Source organism: Phodopus roborovskii, unplaced genomic scaffold (genome assembly GCF_943737965.1).
Source record: "Phodopus roborovskii unplaced genomic scaffold, PHOROB, whole genome shotgun sequence".
NCBI lineage: Eukaryota > Metazoa > Chordata > Mammalia > Rodentia > Cricetidae > Phodopus > Phodopus roborovskii.
This window is the reverse complement of record NW_026126693.1, coordinates 2,478,265-2,494,849: the sequence shown is the minus strand read 5'-3', so window position 1 is coordinate 2,494,849 and position 16,585 is coordinate 2,478,265. Positions and strand designations below refer to the sequence as shown.

Below are 16,585 nucleotides of genomic sequence, written 5' to 3'. Positions count from 1 at the left end.
GGTTTCTGTTGTACTCAACAGCTAGGCTCATTTTGTCTGGTCATCTTGTCTTTGATAATTTGATAAACACTTGAGAAATTTTATCAGAGAGATGTTTATTGGATAAAATAATTTTCTATGTTTTTTTGATATGTACACATAACAAAATATTTGAATTGGTTCTTTTTTTGACAATTTGAGTCATACATTAGAATAAGGTATTCAAACTATAACTTTATCTTTTGTAAATGTAAAGTATGACTGTACATATATCAAGATAATCTAAGCTATTGGGCAATCCTTCTCCTCTTCTTTTATTTCTGAATAAAATACATTTAGACATGGAGATTTTTCAAAAAATATATTTTCTGAGGCTAGTTTAAGTGAGCTTTAGATTTCCACATTATATCCTGATTTCATTTTTTAACCATAATTACTAGACCTCATTTTCTCCCTGGGCATAAGATATTCTTAAACATTACAAGGACTTTACAGCCAGTGTCTCTATCAGATGAAAGGGCAGCTACATTCTAAAGATTTCAGACCAAGCTAAACAATTCCTTCAGATATTATTTGGATGTTAAGTAGCATCTTCCATGTTTTGTACACACTCAAAAAATGACACAGAAACTGAGGGAATGGATGATCTCCAGTGCACACATCCCCAAAGGGGTGTTAGAGTACATTGGGATGGACAATGAGTTGTCATCATGGATGGAAACACACTAGGGATGTGTGCTGAGGCCCACAGCCAGTAACAGAGCGGTTACTAAGAAACAGGCCTTTCTGCAATGCTGAGAGTGTCCAGAGTTTCCATCTAGCAGGTTAACCAGATGTTAAGAGTATTTCATTAGCAGCTGGAGGAGGAAAGAAAGTAGCTCTTCTTCCTCCTCTTTCATGCCTGCAACAATGTTACATATTTTAGTTTACATCACAAAGTATAATGTATTTTTGGAAGAGATAAGTAAAAAAAATATCCAAGTAAAATTCTTAAGATAGGAAAAAGTTCTTAAACTAGAAGCTATGATATTGTACACTAACTCAAAATAGTACCAAAATATAGCATTTTGTAACTGGAATTAATAAAAATCCCAAATTGATATAGGTATTTAATTAAGCTCAAAATAATTTCAATCTATGTTATCTTTAGTAAGATTTTTTGGGGAAATATTTAGCTTTTCCCTCTTGAGATATTCTACCTTCTTATATTCATTAATCTTGTTTAGCAAGGTCCAATTTAAATAAAATTTTAATTATAGAAGTTATTTAATATTGCCAAGCAACCACTTTTAAAAATACTTTAACAAATAATATCAATTTAAATAACATATTTTAACTTAATTATCAAAACACCTTCTGTTCTGGCTGGTTCTGTGTTAACCTGACCCAAGCTAGAGTCATGAGAGAGGGAGGAGCCTCAGCTGAGGAAATGTTGACATGAGACTCAGCTGTAAGGAATTTCTCAATTAGTGATCAGTGTGGGAGGGCCCAACCCACCTCGGGTGGTGCTTGGGCTGGTTCTAAGAACCCAGATTGAGCAAGCCATGAGGAACAAGCCAGTAAGCAGCACCCCTCCATGGCTTCTGCATCAGCTCCTGCCTCGAGGAGCCTTCTCTGTTTGAGTCCTGACTTCTTTCAATGATGAACAGTGATGTCGAAGTGTAAATTTCATTAACCTTCGCCCCCAACTTGTTTTTGGGTCATGGTGTTTCATTACAGCAATAGAAACCTTAACTAAGACACAATCTTAACATAAAACAATTAACAAGGCTTATTTTTGTACTAAGTCTTTGAAATCCAATGTGGATTTCACACAGATTTGATAATACATCTGAATTTGCATTCTAGTACCTAGTGGCTGCTGTCCTGGAGGGCACAGATTTATCTAGTTTTATGATTTTCTTTAACTGTTGGTTCTAAGTGTAGTCATTTAGTAACTTTTTAATGAAGCATCCAAACCAACCATGACAAGGCTTGCCCTCTATTTTAAACACATGTGATGTAGGTGAGTTAATTATCACAGTGAATATTACATAGTGAAAAGTTGATACCACTTAGAAGAATGACTGGTTACACAAAGTGGAGGACGTGTGTTCACAGAACTGTGAGTTCTGAATACTTGCCAGAGGAATCCATTCGAAAGCTGGTCCTGGGTGGTACTTGTTCTGGATGGGAAAATGGGGAATTAAAGTTGAAATTCATTGATGGCATTTTAAAATTCATTTTTATTTTCTTTTTGTTGATACTATAACTCCCCCACCCAAATCCTATGTTCATGTTTTTTTCCCCTTTGAAGTTGGATAGATTTACCTTCCTACATGTATATATGTTCATGTAGTCTCACAAACATGAAAATAGAAAACTATGGATTCTTTTATCAGCATGGAAAATACCATTTCCAAATCTTATTATGTTTTTATTTTCACTATAAGGATAGGATATTTATTTGGAAATATATCAATTAAGAACCTAAAATCTATGTAGCAAGAGTTCTTCAAAATCATATTATGAATTCATAAAATGCCAAGGTGAAAAGTAAAAATTTCAACCTATGATCAAACTGATTAACACCAGTCCAAATGTTTTGAGATTTCTAGTAATTTGGATAGCTGAGGTTATGACCAAGTAGCTGAGTTAAACTGGTTCATTCTGGCAACAGAGAGCCTTCATGAGAATTACAATGTGGCCTACAATATGTCTAACAACATAAATTCATAAACATCAACATGAAACATCTTTTAAGTGTAGGAATGTTCATATTTCAAATTTTAGGATCCTAGAAACCCTGATTATCTTTGTTGGAAGTATTTGAAGATCAGCTGCTTTCATGGGTTAAGATTTATAAGGGGTAAATATGGATGCATACAGGTCTAACCTACCTCCTCACAGCCATGCTTAAGAAATAAGAGATGGTATCTGTAACTATTGAGCATATAAAAAATGACATTACTATGGTTTATTCCTGGAGTGACATCATTTGAGTTTTATTGTACTTTCCCAAGCTACTGTACCACAGAGGGAGGAGAGATGGGCTGCCAGGCTGTTTGAAGATCTGAAAATACTTCACTGTGCAGATGCAAGATAAGCCCAGGATGCCAAGAGATGCACTTATTCTGTACTTTATCCCAGACAACTCTTCAAGATCATTTTTAGGGAAAACTGCATGAAAATATTCCTTCTTAAAAATATGCATGTAATTAAAACTCTTTACTATTATCGTGGAAACACCCCCCCCAGACGCTTTTGTTGTTATAATTTCCTTCCCTCCATCTCTTAGTCCTCCTCTTCGACTTCCTTCTTTCCCTTCTTCCTCTGGACAAGGAAGGCTATGTAGCTCAGGTTGACCTCAAACTCAGGATTTTCTTGCTTCAGTCTCTCAGGTGCCAAGACTAAATGTGTGTGCTGTTACTCCCTGTTCACAATGGTATAATTTCTTTCCTACAATCTTCAAATATTCATAATCTTCCTTTATCATTCTGTCCATAGACAATTTCCTAAACCATATGATGGGGTTTAGTCTGGGACATGCAGAAGTCATATGTATATAGACACCTTGCCAATAAACACCCAAGAAAATAAGGATTATGTTAGAATGAGTTGTTGAGATCCATCTGAGAGTGGCAGGATATTTCTGCCTTTATGACAAACTTTATATATCTAATCATACCATCAAAATTTAAAAGTTACCAAATCCTTTTAGGGCATAAGGCATACCACTGATAAAAATAATTGTAAAGTTTTTCTTGCAAGAAATATGTAAGTCAGTTTTAATTTGGAATATATGTTAGAACATTATTATTACAGTCATGTAAATGATCCACATAAATGATTAGTTATTATAGAGGGGTCAACTTAAGAGTATTCAAGTAGATTGAGAAAAATGAATCACAGATCATCTCAATGTTAGGATAGCATCATTTTATGACAGAACAGTATATATGGAGTAGTATAAATACTGGTGATTTATCAACAAAAATATTACAGTGAGACTATATTGTGCCAATTTGGAGCTCAGTTCCTTTTGCACAGTGAGCTAGTTTTGTTCAGTGGGGCACTGTATGTAAATGGATTTTTCTTTGGCCTGCCAGCTCTCAAAAAATAACGTGGGCCTCGTTAATTAGAAAAGCTCAGCCTTAACTTAGGCTTGTTCCTAACTGGTTCTTATAACTTAAATTAATCCATATTTTTAAATGTATGTTCTTTTTACTCAGTACTGCTTATCTGCTTCCTGGGCATGTTGATGGTGACTCCTCCTTTCTTCTGTCCCCGGAAGGGAAGTACTACCTAATCTCTTCCTGCCTAGCTAAAGGCCATTCAGCTCTTTGTTAACCAATCACAGTGACATATCTTCACACATTGTAAAGGGGTCTTCCGCCACAGGCTGCAGTGACCATGCCTGCCAGGGAAGTTTTCTAGCAGGAACATTCCTTTTTAAGTGTTCTTGTTTCCTGTGGTTGTCTAGGATTTTGATGGAGAAATATTCTGTCATCGAAAAGTTAGACTCATGTCCGTGATGGAAGACTGCCCCCATTACTACAACATTGACATTTTAGGCTATCATAATCTCACTAGGACTTACTTGCTATGTAGCAAATTACATTCCATTTACGGAAGCCCTGGTGATCTCATATTTATTCATAAAAATACTTTGGGTTACACTGGGAGTCCGCACTACCCACTCTGACACCAAAGAATGCTCGGGTGAGGACTGAATTTCGAGTCTAGTTTTCACAATCTTGTACCTTTATCTAATTTCAGAGGCACCAAGTTTTAAATTACTGAATAAAATAAATTTATAGGCTGTGGGATTTTATCTAATTCCCCAAACACAGGAAAAATGTGCCATAGCATAATGGTTACTGTCTATATTATTAGCTGACATCATGGTGATTTCCAATTTTAAAAGAAAGCTGATAGAAATATAGATGTTATCATAGTTTTCTAGACAGCCATCCAAACATACTATTTTTGAAAGTACATTTCCAAACTAATTAAGGTCTACCTACCAAAACATAGTAAACACAGTTTTAATGGAATTACTGACCTCATTTTTCAAAATATTATAAAGGCAAATTAGAAGCACCAACTAAAAGACAGTTTTTCCCACACAGGTCAAATCATAGACATAAATCACACCAAGGATAGAGTGATAAAAGGCAGAGAAAATTTACTTTACAGTACAGTTGAGAGTATTAAAATGATAGTGTGTAATATTTTCTCGCTTTTATGATCCTAATGCTAAGTCACATGTAAGAGTGTCTGAACACTTTTTACATCTCATTTTAATATTTCACTACAGTAAGATTGTATTGGAAAGAACACAGGTAAGAAGTAAATTATTTAAGACTGAGGGACGCCATCACTGTCCAGGCAATTCAGGCCAAGGCTAAGCCCCATGTTTACTGGCAAGCATGCTGCTTGCACTTTCACGATTACTTGAATACCTGCCTGTGTTTGTGGCATTCATACATCTTTCCAGCATGCAATACTAAGCCCCAACTCACATGGTTCTGGAGTCATGCCAGCTCAAGGACTCACATGGGCTTCTGGGCTCTCATTCTGGGCACAGGACAACTACTTGCTTGTGTGATGTGGCCATCTCAACATCACTTTCCTGACTCTCCAGGGGTGTGCTGTGGTGGATGGTGCCATTTTCTACTTCACCTTTCCAAATGGCTCTGCAGTTAGGGTGGAAGGGGCTGTAAACTCCAACCTTTGTTCACTGGTAACAAGGAAGGAGAAGCTGGAGGGCCAACAGTTGGCCTGTGAACAATATGAACTGTGTGTGCATTACACTGAGTATGGGAAGATTTCAGTACTGAACAACAATAGGAAAGGATAGAAGCCATAGTGTGAAGACTGTATCTGTCAACCTTTGATCTGTCACACATTATAATTTTATTCCAGGTGTGGTGCTAAAAAAATTGGCACCAGGACTTTTGATTGCTGCCTTTGCTGAGACCCTCGTGGCTTGTTACGGTTCCTAATATCTGGAAGAAAAGTGTGAGCGGTTAGTAGAAAAATTCAAGAGTAATTCTGCTTGAAAGAGGCTCTGCCTTTAGATACAGACAGACAGGTCCTTGACATATTTATGATCATACTCGTGAGTGATGTATTACTGAGAATGAGTGTGGACATGCTGAACCTCTTAAATTGTTATTTATAATAACGATTGTTCAATGTGAAGAGAAAAAAAGCTTGGGTAACTTGAATGGTAATTCACTTTAGCTTCAAAGCAAGAGACAGGCAGTGAGGGGGAGTGTCAGAGAGTGAGGAGCTTTTTTCCTTTCTCTGCTTTGGACCTGTTCTTCTGCTTCACCTCCATTGTGAAACATACTTAGGACTTGATGTTGAAAACAAAGCGAGCTGCATTTATTCTCTTTGGGAAGCTTTCCATATTACCTTGCCTACTTTCAGAAATGTGATGGGCATCTATTTATTGTTATCTGGATACAATCTTTCCTAGGGGCCAGGGTCTGGCAAGACTAAGACCTTTTCAGTAAGGTGTTGAATTGAACTTAGCCTGTGTGATAGAATGTGACTGGAATGGCCTGATACTTAACTGTGTGGAATCTCCTAACCTTGTTTTTCCCCACTTAAGTTTGCCATGTTCTAGATCTGAACATGTCTAAAGTTTCTAGATTGAGGGAGTTCACTGGAAATTTGACTACTAAACAAGCTGTTGCAAAAGTCATTGTAAGGCTAATTAGAGATAAACCTTGTAGAGGCAAAAACTTGATTTGCTAAATAAGTACTTGACTAATTGAAAACAAAACATTTTTTCTTAGTGGATGTTGAAACATTTTATCCATGGTATGTACAGTAGACATACACTTTTCTTAGTCTCAATGGCTATTTCTTGAACAGTTTGTCTAATAAAAGGAAATTATATAATTCACCACTCAAATGAGGATGATCTAGAGAGTGACAGGGAAACTATTAATAATGATAACAGGCCAATCAAGACCAGGACACCCCAGGAAACTCCTTGGTGTAGTTATCCCAGATGGACTCATTGGTCACTAGATTATCAAAAACCATTTCCCATCATATCAGAGATACTGGCTTGGAACAAGGACACCATGTGTTAGTAGGGTGTTCTGTAAGAGAGTTTTGCCCAGAAATTGTTTCGCTATGTGTTCTGTCATAGTTTTCTAACAAGTAGAGATTATTTCTTGTGAATTTTGTCTCTTGAGTGACTACCAGGGTTTTAGACAAACACTGGGTTCTTCATATATTCTTAATGATTGTCATGGAGGCTTGGGGAGCCACCTCTGGGCACCAGGCCTAGGGCTGGGCTGTCCGATCAAAGGCACCACCTACCTTCTTTTCTCTGTTCTGTTCCTGTCATCACCTCATCTTAGAGCATCTCATGAAGATTCAGGAGGCACTGGCTTCCTCTTAGGAGTATGAACCTGCCATGTGTCTCTACTAGCCTGTGGTTGCCTTTTTTGGTTTGTTTAAAAATCACATTTTCCCAAGGAACACATCTTTATTAAGATGTCTGTGCACATGCATTAAACTGTCAGATTAATCTAATTAGGAACCAAATGAGGCATGGCAGCTTTTACATCATTTGATAAATTCCCATCATTTACAGGGGGAGTGGTGACTTGAATCCAAATAGTTCCTTACAGTTTGACAGAGCAAACATTCTATATAGCTTTGTAGGGCCTACTTGTAGGTGGAGGGGCAGCTTTCTATTTGGTAATTGCAACCAAGTTTGAGTATGAATACAAAAATCTTGGTGGCTCTAGCAGGGTTGTGGGGGTAGGGTTGGATACTAGGATTGTAGCATGTCAGAGAAACATCAAAGGACTCACAGGTGAGAGCCTGTGTGTGTGTGTGTGTGTGTGTGTGTGTGTGTGTGTGTGTGTTTCCATACTTGCCCCTGTCACCGGTGCTGTCTTCTCCCAGGGAGAATCTTACAGGCAGAAGCATCAGCAAGCTCCAAATGGAAAGCTTGTGCACACAATTAAAGAACTAACTATGCATAGAGGGAGTGCAGTCAAAATTGTGAGTATGGCCTTTCCTTGGGGTGCTTCTAACACCATTGTGCAGAAAGTCCTCTTCGAAGAGGAGGGGTTTCCAATCGTTAGTCAAGTTTTACATAGTATTGCTGCAGCTATTTAAGAAGCTGAGTTTGGAAGTTGCCTGTTTAAAGCTAGTGTGGGCAATTTTGTGAGACTGTCTAAATAAATAAAAAAGGTATTACTCTAAAAATGTAGGTGAGAGAATAAATCGTTTCTGTACTTGGAAATGAACAATGTAGAGAGGGCTGAAGGCTGTTTGCTTGTTTCAAGAGGCTGGTATGGCCTAGCAAGGAGCCTCAAAGTGAGGAGCCCCAGAGCGAACATGAAAAGCGGCTGGTGCTCATTTGGCTCCTCCACAGACTGGGACAGTGGTTTTCTTACCTTCACATTTCTGTGTTTCATTCACACTCCACGGAGTGTTATGAAGTAACACAGTGGCAGGGAAGCATAGGAAAGGAAATGAGCGTGCCCTCTTTTGGCTTCTTGAGAGATGTGGCCTGAAAACGTGCCTGTGACCTGGAAACACTAGAGTGTGGATGGACAGGGAGCATGGGTTCTGCAGTGGTGTGGGGACAAGCTTTGGGGGAGGGGATGCTGCAGCAGCAGAGGATTAAGCAGCTCTTGTGGCAAGGAAAGACACTGGAGGTTCACGTGGCTGCTTGCTTGGGCTGCAGACGCTACAGGCGAGGAGGAAAAAGGCAATGAACAGAAATTGTGCTGCACTGCTAGATTATAGAAATCCTTAATTTTTGGGGGCAAGTGAGGGTCTTGTACAAGTCCTGTTCAGAAACTGGGTGCATGGCTGTCTCAGACAGAAGATGGGAACCGATGCCCTCTGTCCCAAATCAGCCAGCTCTGAATTGTTCTGGCTAACAAAGGCACAAAAACATGAGCAAGCTGCTGCTCACTATAGCCCTGAATGCAACCCAGACATAAAGTAAGTCCTGGAACTTCACGGTGTATTCCTCCTTGTTTACATTTTGTCCCTTTGCCCATGAAATTTATGAGAGCAGGCTATACTGTCCACTTCCAGTGTTGTGCCACAGTGCTGAGAGCAAAGTGGGCATTCAATAATTATTTGGCTATTGAAGCATAAACGAAGTAAGGGCTGGGCTGATATCTTTGTGGGTTTTTTCACTTTAATGAATTAAAGTGCTCCAAATTTATATCCTTCATTATTCAGCTACACTGCCCCTTATGCTCTGATGTTACTGTAGTAGATGCTCCAAGTACACAATCCTCTAAAGATATTTCAGTCATTTATCCAGAGAGGGAAGAAGGAAATGCAGTAACTTGGGCGTAACAGATTATTGAAAAGTGTGTGCATATGCAGGCTCATTTTGATTAAAATGATTTCAATGGCCTGCTGTCCTATTTCATCTACCCAAATTACTCTATAAAACGTTACAGAGGATGGGGAAAAGGCATTATGTTTGCTTTTCTCTTACCAGCTGGGTGCACAATTCTCAGCCCCCAAACTCATCAAAGGACTAAGCAGATTCAAGACCCTCTGAGGCCACAGACAATTTAAAACTTCCTATTAGTGCTTCAGATGATGAAGTTGGTGATGATATATTATTGGAGGGAAGAGTTGAAGTAAAGGGACCCAGCTGACTCTGAAGGGAAGCGGCAGGGACCAAAGCCTTTGCAACTAAACTTGATTTCTTTATCTTTTCTCAGATTCTTAGTATTCAGTGTCCTGTTTTATACACCTTTGTCATCTAGTTTCCATGGAGGAGGTGACCTGACTGCACAATGTACATTTGATATTAAAAGTTCAAATAATTCCAAAGGTCTTCTAATAGGGAGGCAGGCACCTGGGTAGCAGAAGATTCAGATCTTAATGACTGGTATCTACTTCTCCCTGCTTTGGGGACGAATTGATTCATGACTCTGAGTTGGGAAAACTTGCCTGAAATTTTATTTTACTCAAGGCTTCTCCAAGCCAATATAGGCTCTAAGACAACAAAACATAAGCTTTAGATTCAAGGTCAGGTTGAGTGGATTAGAAGTTGCAAAACTTATTTTATCTTATTTGGTGACTTGAACCAAACTAGCAACCCCACATCATCCTCATTTCTTCAGGAGCTTAGGGGCAAAAGTAGGAAATTCAATTTAAACCCCCAAAGATACTTTTAGAAGCAACAAGTTCTTTAAGTTAGTGAGTATAAAGATTGGTTAGATAGAAGGGCACTAAATTCTGTCATACATCAATGTAGCTATTCATAATATATATTTAAAATTAAGTAAATGACAGGGTTTTAAGTATTCTTATTATAGTTTTCATTTCTTTGATATGCTAATTATCTTGATTTGTTCATTCTACAATGTACACATGTATGGAAATACCACATTGCGTCCCATAAAATTTAAATTCAATTACACAAAAGAGAAGCCAGGCTTTAAGGACAATTTTAGACCAGCTGTCTTACTTCGGAGAAACCTTAGAGCCTCAAAAATAAACTCATGCCAGGTTATTCAGCCCCCATGTGTTCCCTAGGCTGGTGCCAGCCACTATCAATGTACCCTTACTTTACATGGCTTTCACTTACGCCTACTTTCATAAATGGCTCTTGATTTCTCATAGAGCTCATATGGGTCAGGCTTCCGTGGGTCAAAGGCCTCTGTTGAATCAGGAAAGGAGCTCCTGTGAAGGGCAGGTGGGAAGGGCAGGTTCTGTGGGACAGCCGGAGCAGATAAACTTGTTTGAGGACTGCCTTGATTCTCCCACCGGTCCATCATCTAAAAGAAAAGGAGAACAGAGAACATGACAGGTGATGGACTCAGAATGGCTGTTTCTTTTATTACCTTTACAAAGACTTTCTTGCCTTGTGAACTTTTGTCCTCAAGAATAATTTGGTACATATGCCTCGAAGGAAAATCATCTCTATCTCTACGTAAGAGTTCAGCATAGACTGTTGTAAGTGAAAGTAGTGCCTGGGGTTTGAATACAACCTATATAACCTCGCCGCAGAGTAACTAGAAATCATTGACAAACTCTTAATTTCTTTGATGTGTTTCCTTATAAAATATAGCTTGTATCCTAGGGTCATTCATGTGCATCTGTTCAGGAAGAGGGTAATATTTGTTTTTTTCTGAAAATGGTCCCAATTTATTATATCTATTTATTATACCACTTCTCTAAAACAGGAAATGAACTAGACTGTACATGTTCACTTAACACAGCCAAATCCCCTCTTGCAGCCAAACATTCTGTAACTTCCCCTACAGTTTATACATGTAGACCATCTGGGATCAATGTACTACATTCTTCTTGGGACTCATTCACTGTGGCTGTGCTAAAACATCTCTGCTAGCACTATGTTAACTGCTTCCTAATTGGCCGTGCATGATTCCTGATATCAACAATAGCATGGGACATACATGCAGCAAGAGCTAATACCACACTTTTGGTAAGAAGGCTGTTGTCATTCCTAGTGTCACCTTATTCAACTAGTAGCTCTTCCTTCAAAATTGATTCCTGTCTCCCCACTTTTAACAAGCACGCACTATGTGTAAAGTGTGATGATGATAGCCTCTTGCCTGCAGTTCTGTGCAGGGTCAAAGTATGGTCCTCAGAGTCTAGGTCAAATTCTCATCAGGCTGTGTGGACTGCTCACTTTGTTTACACCCTTCCCTGTTTTCCCCACACCCACCCTGCTTCTCAAGTTTTGAAGATTCTCTCTATTTCTTCTCTGACTCACTCCCCTCATTTTACCTGAACACTAGATGCAAATAGATGTCTCCTATCCTAGATGAGCTGGTGGGCAATCCTACTCAACTTTACTCCCAGTATCACTAACCACTTCCAGCTGCAAACACAGGTCCCATATGTAGTAGGTTTTCAGAAAGTAGTCTTAGTGAATTAATGGACTCATAATTAAAATATGGACACAAAAAAACTGATATGGATATAAAGCTTTTTTTCCTACTTCATTTCTTGCTCTTGCTTTTTTCACTGGATATATTTTGGTCAGGATTCCAACAGCCATTCTTGTCTTTCAGTCATCAATGCTCTTAAGGATGGAAGGGATGTGAAGGACCACATACCCCTGTCCTTCCTAGACATGCCATGGGTAACAGCAGTGATCCCTCTGCCCTTTCCCCCCACCACCTGGAAATGCAGCAGGGGTTCATGTTGAAACTAAACATAGCAAACTTAGAAACAAGTAGGTTGCTTAATTTAGTAAGACTGGATTTAAATGGTTTCTGTATGGGATCTGGCCCAAGATTTCATTTAGACGGGTTTTGTAGCGAGCAAGGAGGAGTGTAGCTGCTTCACATTAAATATAATCTCTAGAAGCACAGAGAGGGTAATTGGCTTGCCTGAGGTCCAACCACAAATCTTGGTCAGAACCAACTTTTAATTCCAACAGGGCTATTTTTTTTTTTAAATCATAACACTTTGGGAACAAATCTTGTAAGTGTTGTAAAATCTGGGGTTAATTTTATCTCACTGGGGCTTTTACTTCTACTTAGCAAAAAACTCTTAAATAAGCATTTCAAACTTAATAGAGACATTCATATAAGAAGCTCTGCTTGGATTCTGCTTTCCATCCATAATGGTGACTCTTTGATGATGTCCTGGGTCACAATTGTGTCTATAGGCATATCTTTTTCAAATAATCAGTGTAAATATTTTGGGTGCCACATGGATACTAGATTCACACTATGACTTTTTCATAGCTTTCTTGCCACACTTAAGATTTGAAAAGCTAAAAAGTAATATTCTCTGAAAGGGTTAACATCCTACTTGCCAACCCAGGGCTTTAGGAAATGCACTTTTTTCCTCTTCCACTGTGGGTTTTCTCATATTCACATGTGTTTTGCTGGTGTGCACATTACTCATGTATAACTACTAAGGGAACTATGCTTCAGTTAAAATATTGGCATTTCTAAAAAAACAATCATAAAGCTACTGAACAAATAATGCTTTGGACAGTCTGACAAATTCTACAATTTCTATAGCATAGATACCGGGAAATTAGTCAAGAGCCCAGTTGATGCTTAGTAAAACATCCATAACTTCTTGCAATTACATTCATCAATCTTGAGTCATTCTATCAGAGGTGCTTTAAAAACTGTAGCGCAGAAAACCCTGTCTATGGAAAAGTAGACGTCTAGTCTTCTCCTCTATGTTGCTCCTAGCCTGCTGCCTCACAATAGGCTTACTGGGATCTCCAGCCCAGATGCAATTGAATAAACTTTTACCCTGTCTTAGAGCCACCCCATGCTGAGGCTGAAAGGTGGTTGGTTCTGCTGACTCCTTTTTATTTTCTGAGAGACCTTGGTTTCCAGATTCCATGAATACCTTGAATGTAGACCTGGTCCCTCAGGGCCATGGGTCTTACTTACAATTTATCATTCTTGGCAGACATATAGCTCTCAGCAGGGCTTATTGGGGTAGTGACCATAACTAGGTTGATGTTTTTAAATATCTCATTAGAGTGACAATGGAAATGTGTGTGTGTGTGTGTGTGTGTGTGTGTGTGTGTGGGTTGTGTGTGTGTAGAAGCTTTGGTATCTTTGAACTAATGGATGGTTAATGGATAAATGAATGAATTCCTGACACTATGAAATCTCAGGCTCTGGACTTTGAGTGGCTAGAGAAACATACAGACATTAAAATAGAGAAGCTCAATGTTGTGGTAATTGCTTTATCCCCAGTTTCTGATTCTTGGGTGTACACAGGAATGAGATAGGCTTTCCACCAGCAAAATGCTGTTTCTAGAAGTTGTTTTCTTCCTTTTGAGAGCCTAACAGGTCTAAATATACTCCTGTACTGTTAAGTGGGGCTGGACAATGAAGGCATTTGGTTTGATTCTATGCTTGAAACATACACCTAGACAAAGACAATGAAAATGTGTTATGAGTAGCATCTTTCATAGTAGGCAAAGTCCCTGAGGGCCACTTGGTTGAGATCAAGCAGTAGGCTAGATCTCATTCAGCATGTTTCCTTGCTTTAAGTATATAATCAGTCTTACTTAGAAGAGGGTGTTTGAGCCCAGAACTGTGAATGTGGTGTATTTGTTTCAGTGAACCATTTAGTACATTGTATTCATTTTGGAGCATGATTTACTTGCAAAGGGATTGTGCACTGGCATCTGCCTTCTACAATGATAGATGTTTATATTTCTGAGCTCAACGTGTTGAAGTACCATTGTAAGCACTTTACATGGATTAATTTAGAATCCCCACAGCCACAGATAAGAGGGCGTTACCATTACTTTCATTTTACAAATATAGTCCTTGAGATGCAGAGGTCTTAAGCAGCTACTTATTTTCCTTATTGGTCATAAACCAATAAGGAAAAGCAGCAGCACTTGAACCCAGGCAGTATGCTTAAGAATCTATATTCTAACCCATTGGGCCTTACACAATCCTCTTATGACCCTTAATCCAGTTTTACATAGAGACATGGAGAGCATTAAATCAAAGGCCTTTGTATATTTACTTAGCCTGAAATCTGGAAGTGCAGGCCTTAGTTCTTGTAAAGATGCACAGGTTCAGGATTAATTGTACGCTGAGTTCTATAAAGCCTTTTTGGGAATTATTGACTATGGGTGTAATTACTATAATGATGGCAAATGCTGTAATTATGCCAAATGACATAATTTGTGTGACTGTGGTACATATAAGGAAATCACTAGATTGCATAATTGTCACACCATGATGAGGCTGAAAAGTTCCTGGTTAAATCAGATAAAGATGTGTATAACCACAGGGTCCAGATTTGAGTTGGGGATGGAAGGATGAAACTATTTAGAAGCTGAGAAAGGCAAGCCATACTTCATTTCACGCATTTAAAAATACCTCTTTCAAATTGCATACATCACAAAGTGATTTACTAAGTTCAAAGCACCTGATTTATACCTTTGATGTGTTCTGTAGAGTCATAAATGAGGATGTGCTTTGTGAGTGTCCTGCTTTGCCGCTGTACCTGTCCAGGGGTAGGACTGAGATATTCTATTAGGGTAGCAAGTTCTAAGTGAAGTAAAGGAGATCCAGAAGCCAACCCAGCTTAGGAGATGTAGGCAGTTCATCGTGGTGTAGCTTGGGTGCTGAATATCCATGTATTAAAGGCTTGGCCCCAGGAACAGCATGCCTGGGAGGTAGTGGGACCTAGGAAGATGGAGCATGCCTGAGTGTGTGAAGAGGACTGTAAGCCCCTAGCCCTTCCCTCTTCTCTTGCTCTCTGGCTTGACATGCAAAGAGCTTTCTGGTCACAAGGTGCTGCTTATTGTGCATGTTTTGAGCACCAGGGCCAGCCACAGAGCCGCTTCATAGGGTAGTTCTTATTTCAGGCACTTTACAAGTTATAGTTTCAGCCTTAGGGCAAGTGAAGATATCTAACCGCTAAGCTACTTAGCTATCCTAGCTTTGTAAAATTATTAATGAAAGTTACTAATTTCCTACTTTGTCATCAGGTTTTAGCATCTTTAAAAGAGAAGTAGGGTCAGAGAGGTTAGGTGATGGTAGAAGCTGGGAGTATCTGAGGAATATTAGAAGCACTATATAAGTTATTGTCACGTTTACAATGTATATTATGTAGAATGGTACATGTAATATATACTCAGGGTACTTATTACACATAGTTATCTATACAGAACTAATATATATATGGATATGCATATATATATTTATTTCTATAGTCATTAGAATGTAAGCACAAATGGACATAAGTTTCTTGCAGACCATGTTTAATTGGCAGGATAGCAGCCCTACAGTATGCATTAGTTTTATAAACTTAAAGTGCCTACATGACCATATAGTGTTTGTGATAGGAGAAACAAAAGATTTTAAAGTGCTTTGTCACATCATCCTGAATAATGTTGATGTTCATTTTGTAAATATATTTTAAAAATGGGAATAATCATAGAATTGTAAGCTGAGTGGTTCTTGTGTTGGAGATAGAAGATAAGAAGCCAGAAGGTGATTGAGGATGTGCATTTTCCTTTGGGCAGAGATGGCCCTCAGCACTGACTGTAAGCTTATTGTACAGTATCTTGTCAGCAAACCTCACAGTTCACATGTAACTTGCATTCATTATATACAGTGTTCAATAAAATGTGTTACCAAGTCAGCCCATGAGAGTAAAAACAGGTCATATTTACTGTTTTGTTCATAAGTGTTATCACTAATGAAATATTTAAAAATCTGTAAGAAAGTAATTTTAGTACACAAAACTTTTAAAAACGGGCATAGTTGTAGGAAATAAGATGACTTATTGTTTTATTTGAGGGCAAGAGAGGACAGAAGGGCACAGAAGTTCTGTTCTGATGTCTTGGAATCCCAGGTGGAACAGTACTTAAGGCCACTCAATTCCTGTGTATTCAATGGTCTTACATAGTAAATAGAAATAAAGAAAAAAGCATAGGAATTCAGACTTACAGGCTTTGGAGTTTTCCATGGAGAAAAGAAACCTGGAATAAAGAAAACAACATTTGAACTTGGAAAACATGTCCACTTGCATGCATAGATTGCATGATGTCGAGCTGATTGAATTTCACTTCAGATGAGTAGAGAGCACCAAAAACAACCCTGAAGGGCTGGCTGTGCAGCTTTCTTCAAGG

The 16,585-nt window shown here is 38.6% G+C and overlaps 1 protein-coding gene across 1 annotated transcript in view; it reads right to left on the bottom strand.

The window, feature by feature from the left end:
• Magi2 (membrane associated guanylate kinase, WW and PDZ domain containing 2) overlaps window positions 1-16,585 on the bottom strand; it is a 1,383,694-nt gene that overhangs the window by 141,924 nt on the left and 1,225,185 nt on the right. Inside the window, exons 11-13 of the mRNA XM_051174837.1 lie at window positions 16,404-16,435; window positions 10,565-10,754; window positions 2,103-2,144 (exon numbers count right to left, since the gene is read on the bottom strand). Coding sequence (XP_051030794.1) covers window positions 2,103-2,144; window positions 10,565-10,754; window positions 16,404-16,435 — 264 coding nt within the window. The remainder of the gene's footprint in view (window positions 1-2,102; window positions 2,145-10,564; window positions 10,755-16,403; window positions 16,436-16,585) is intronic.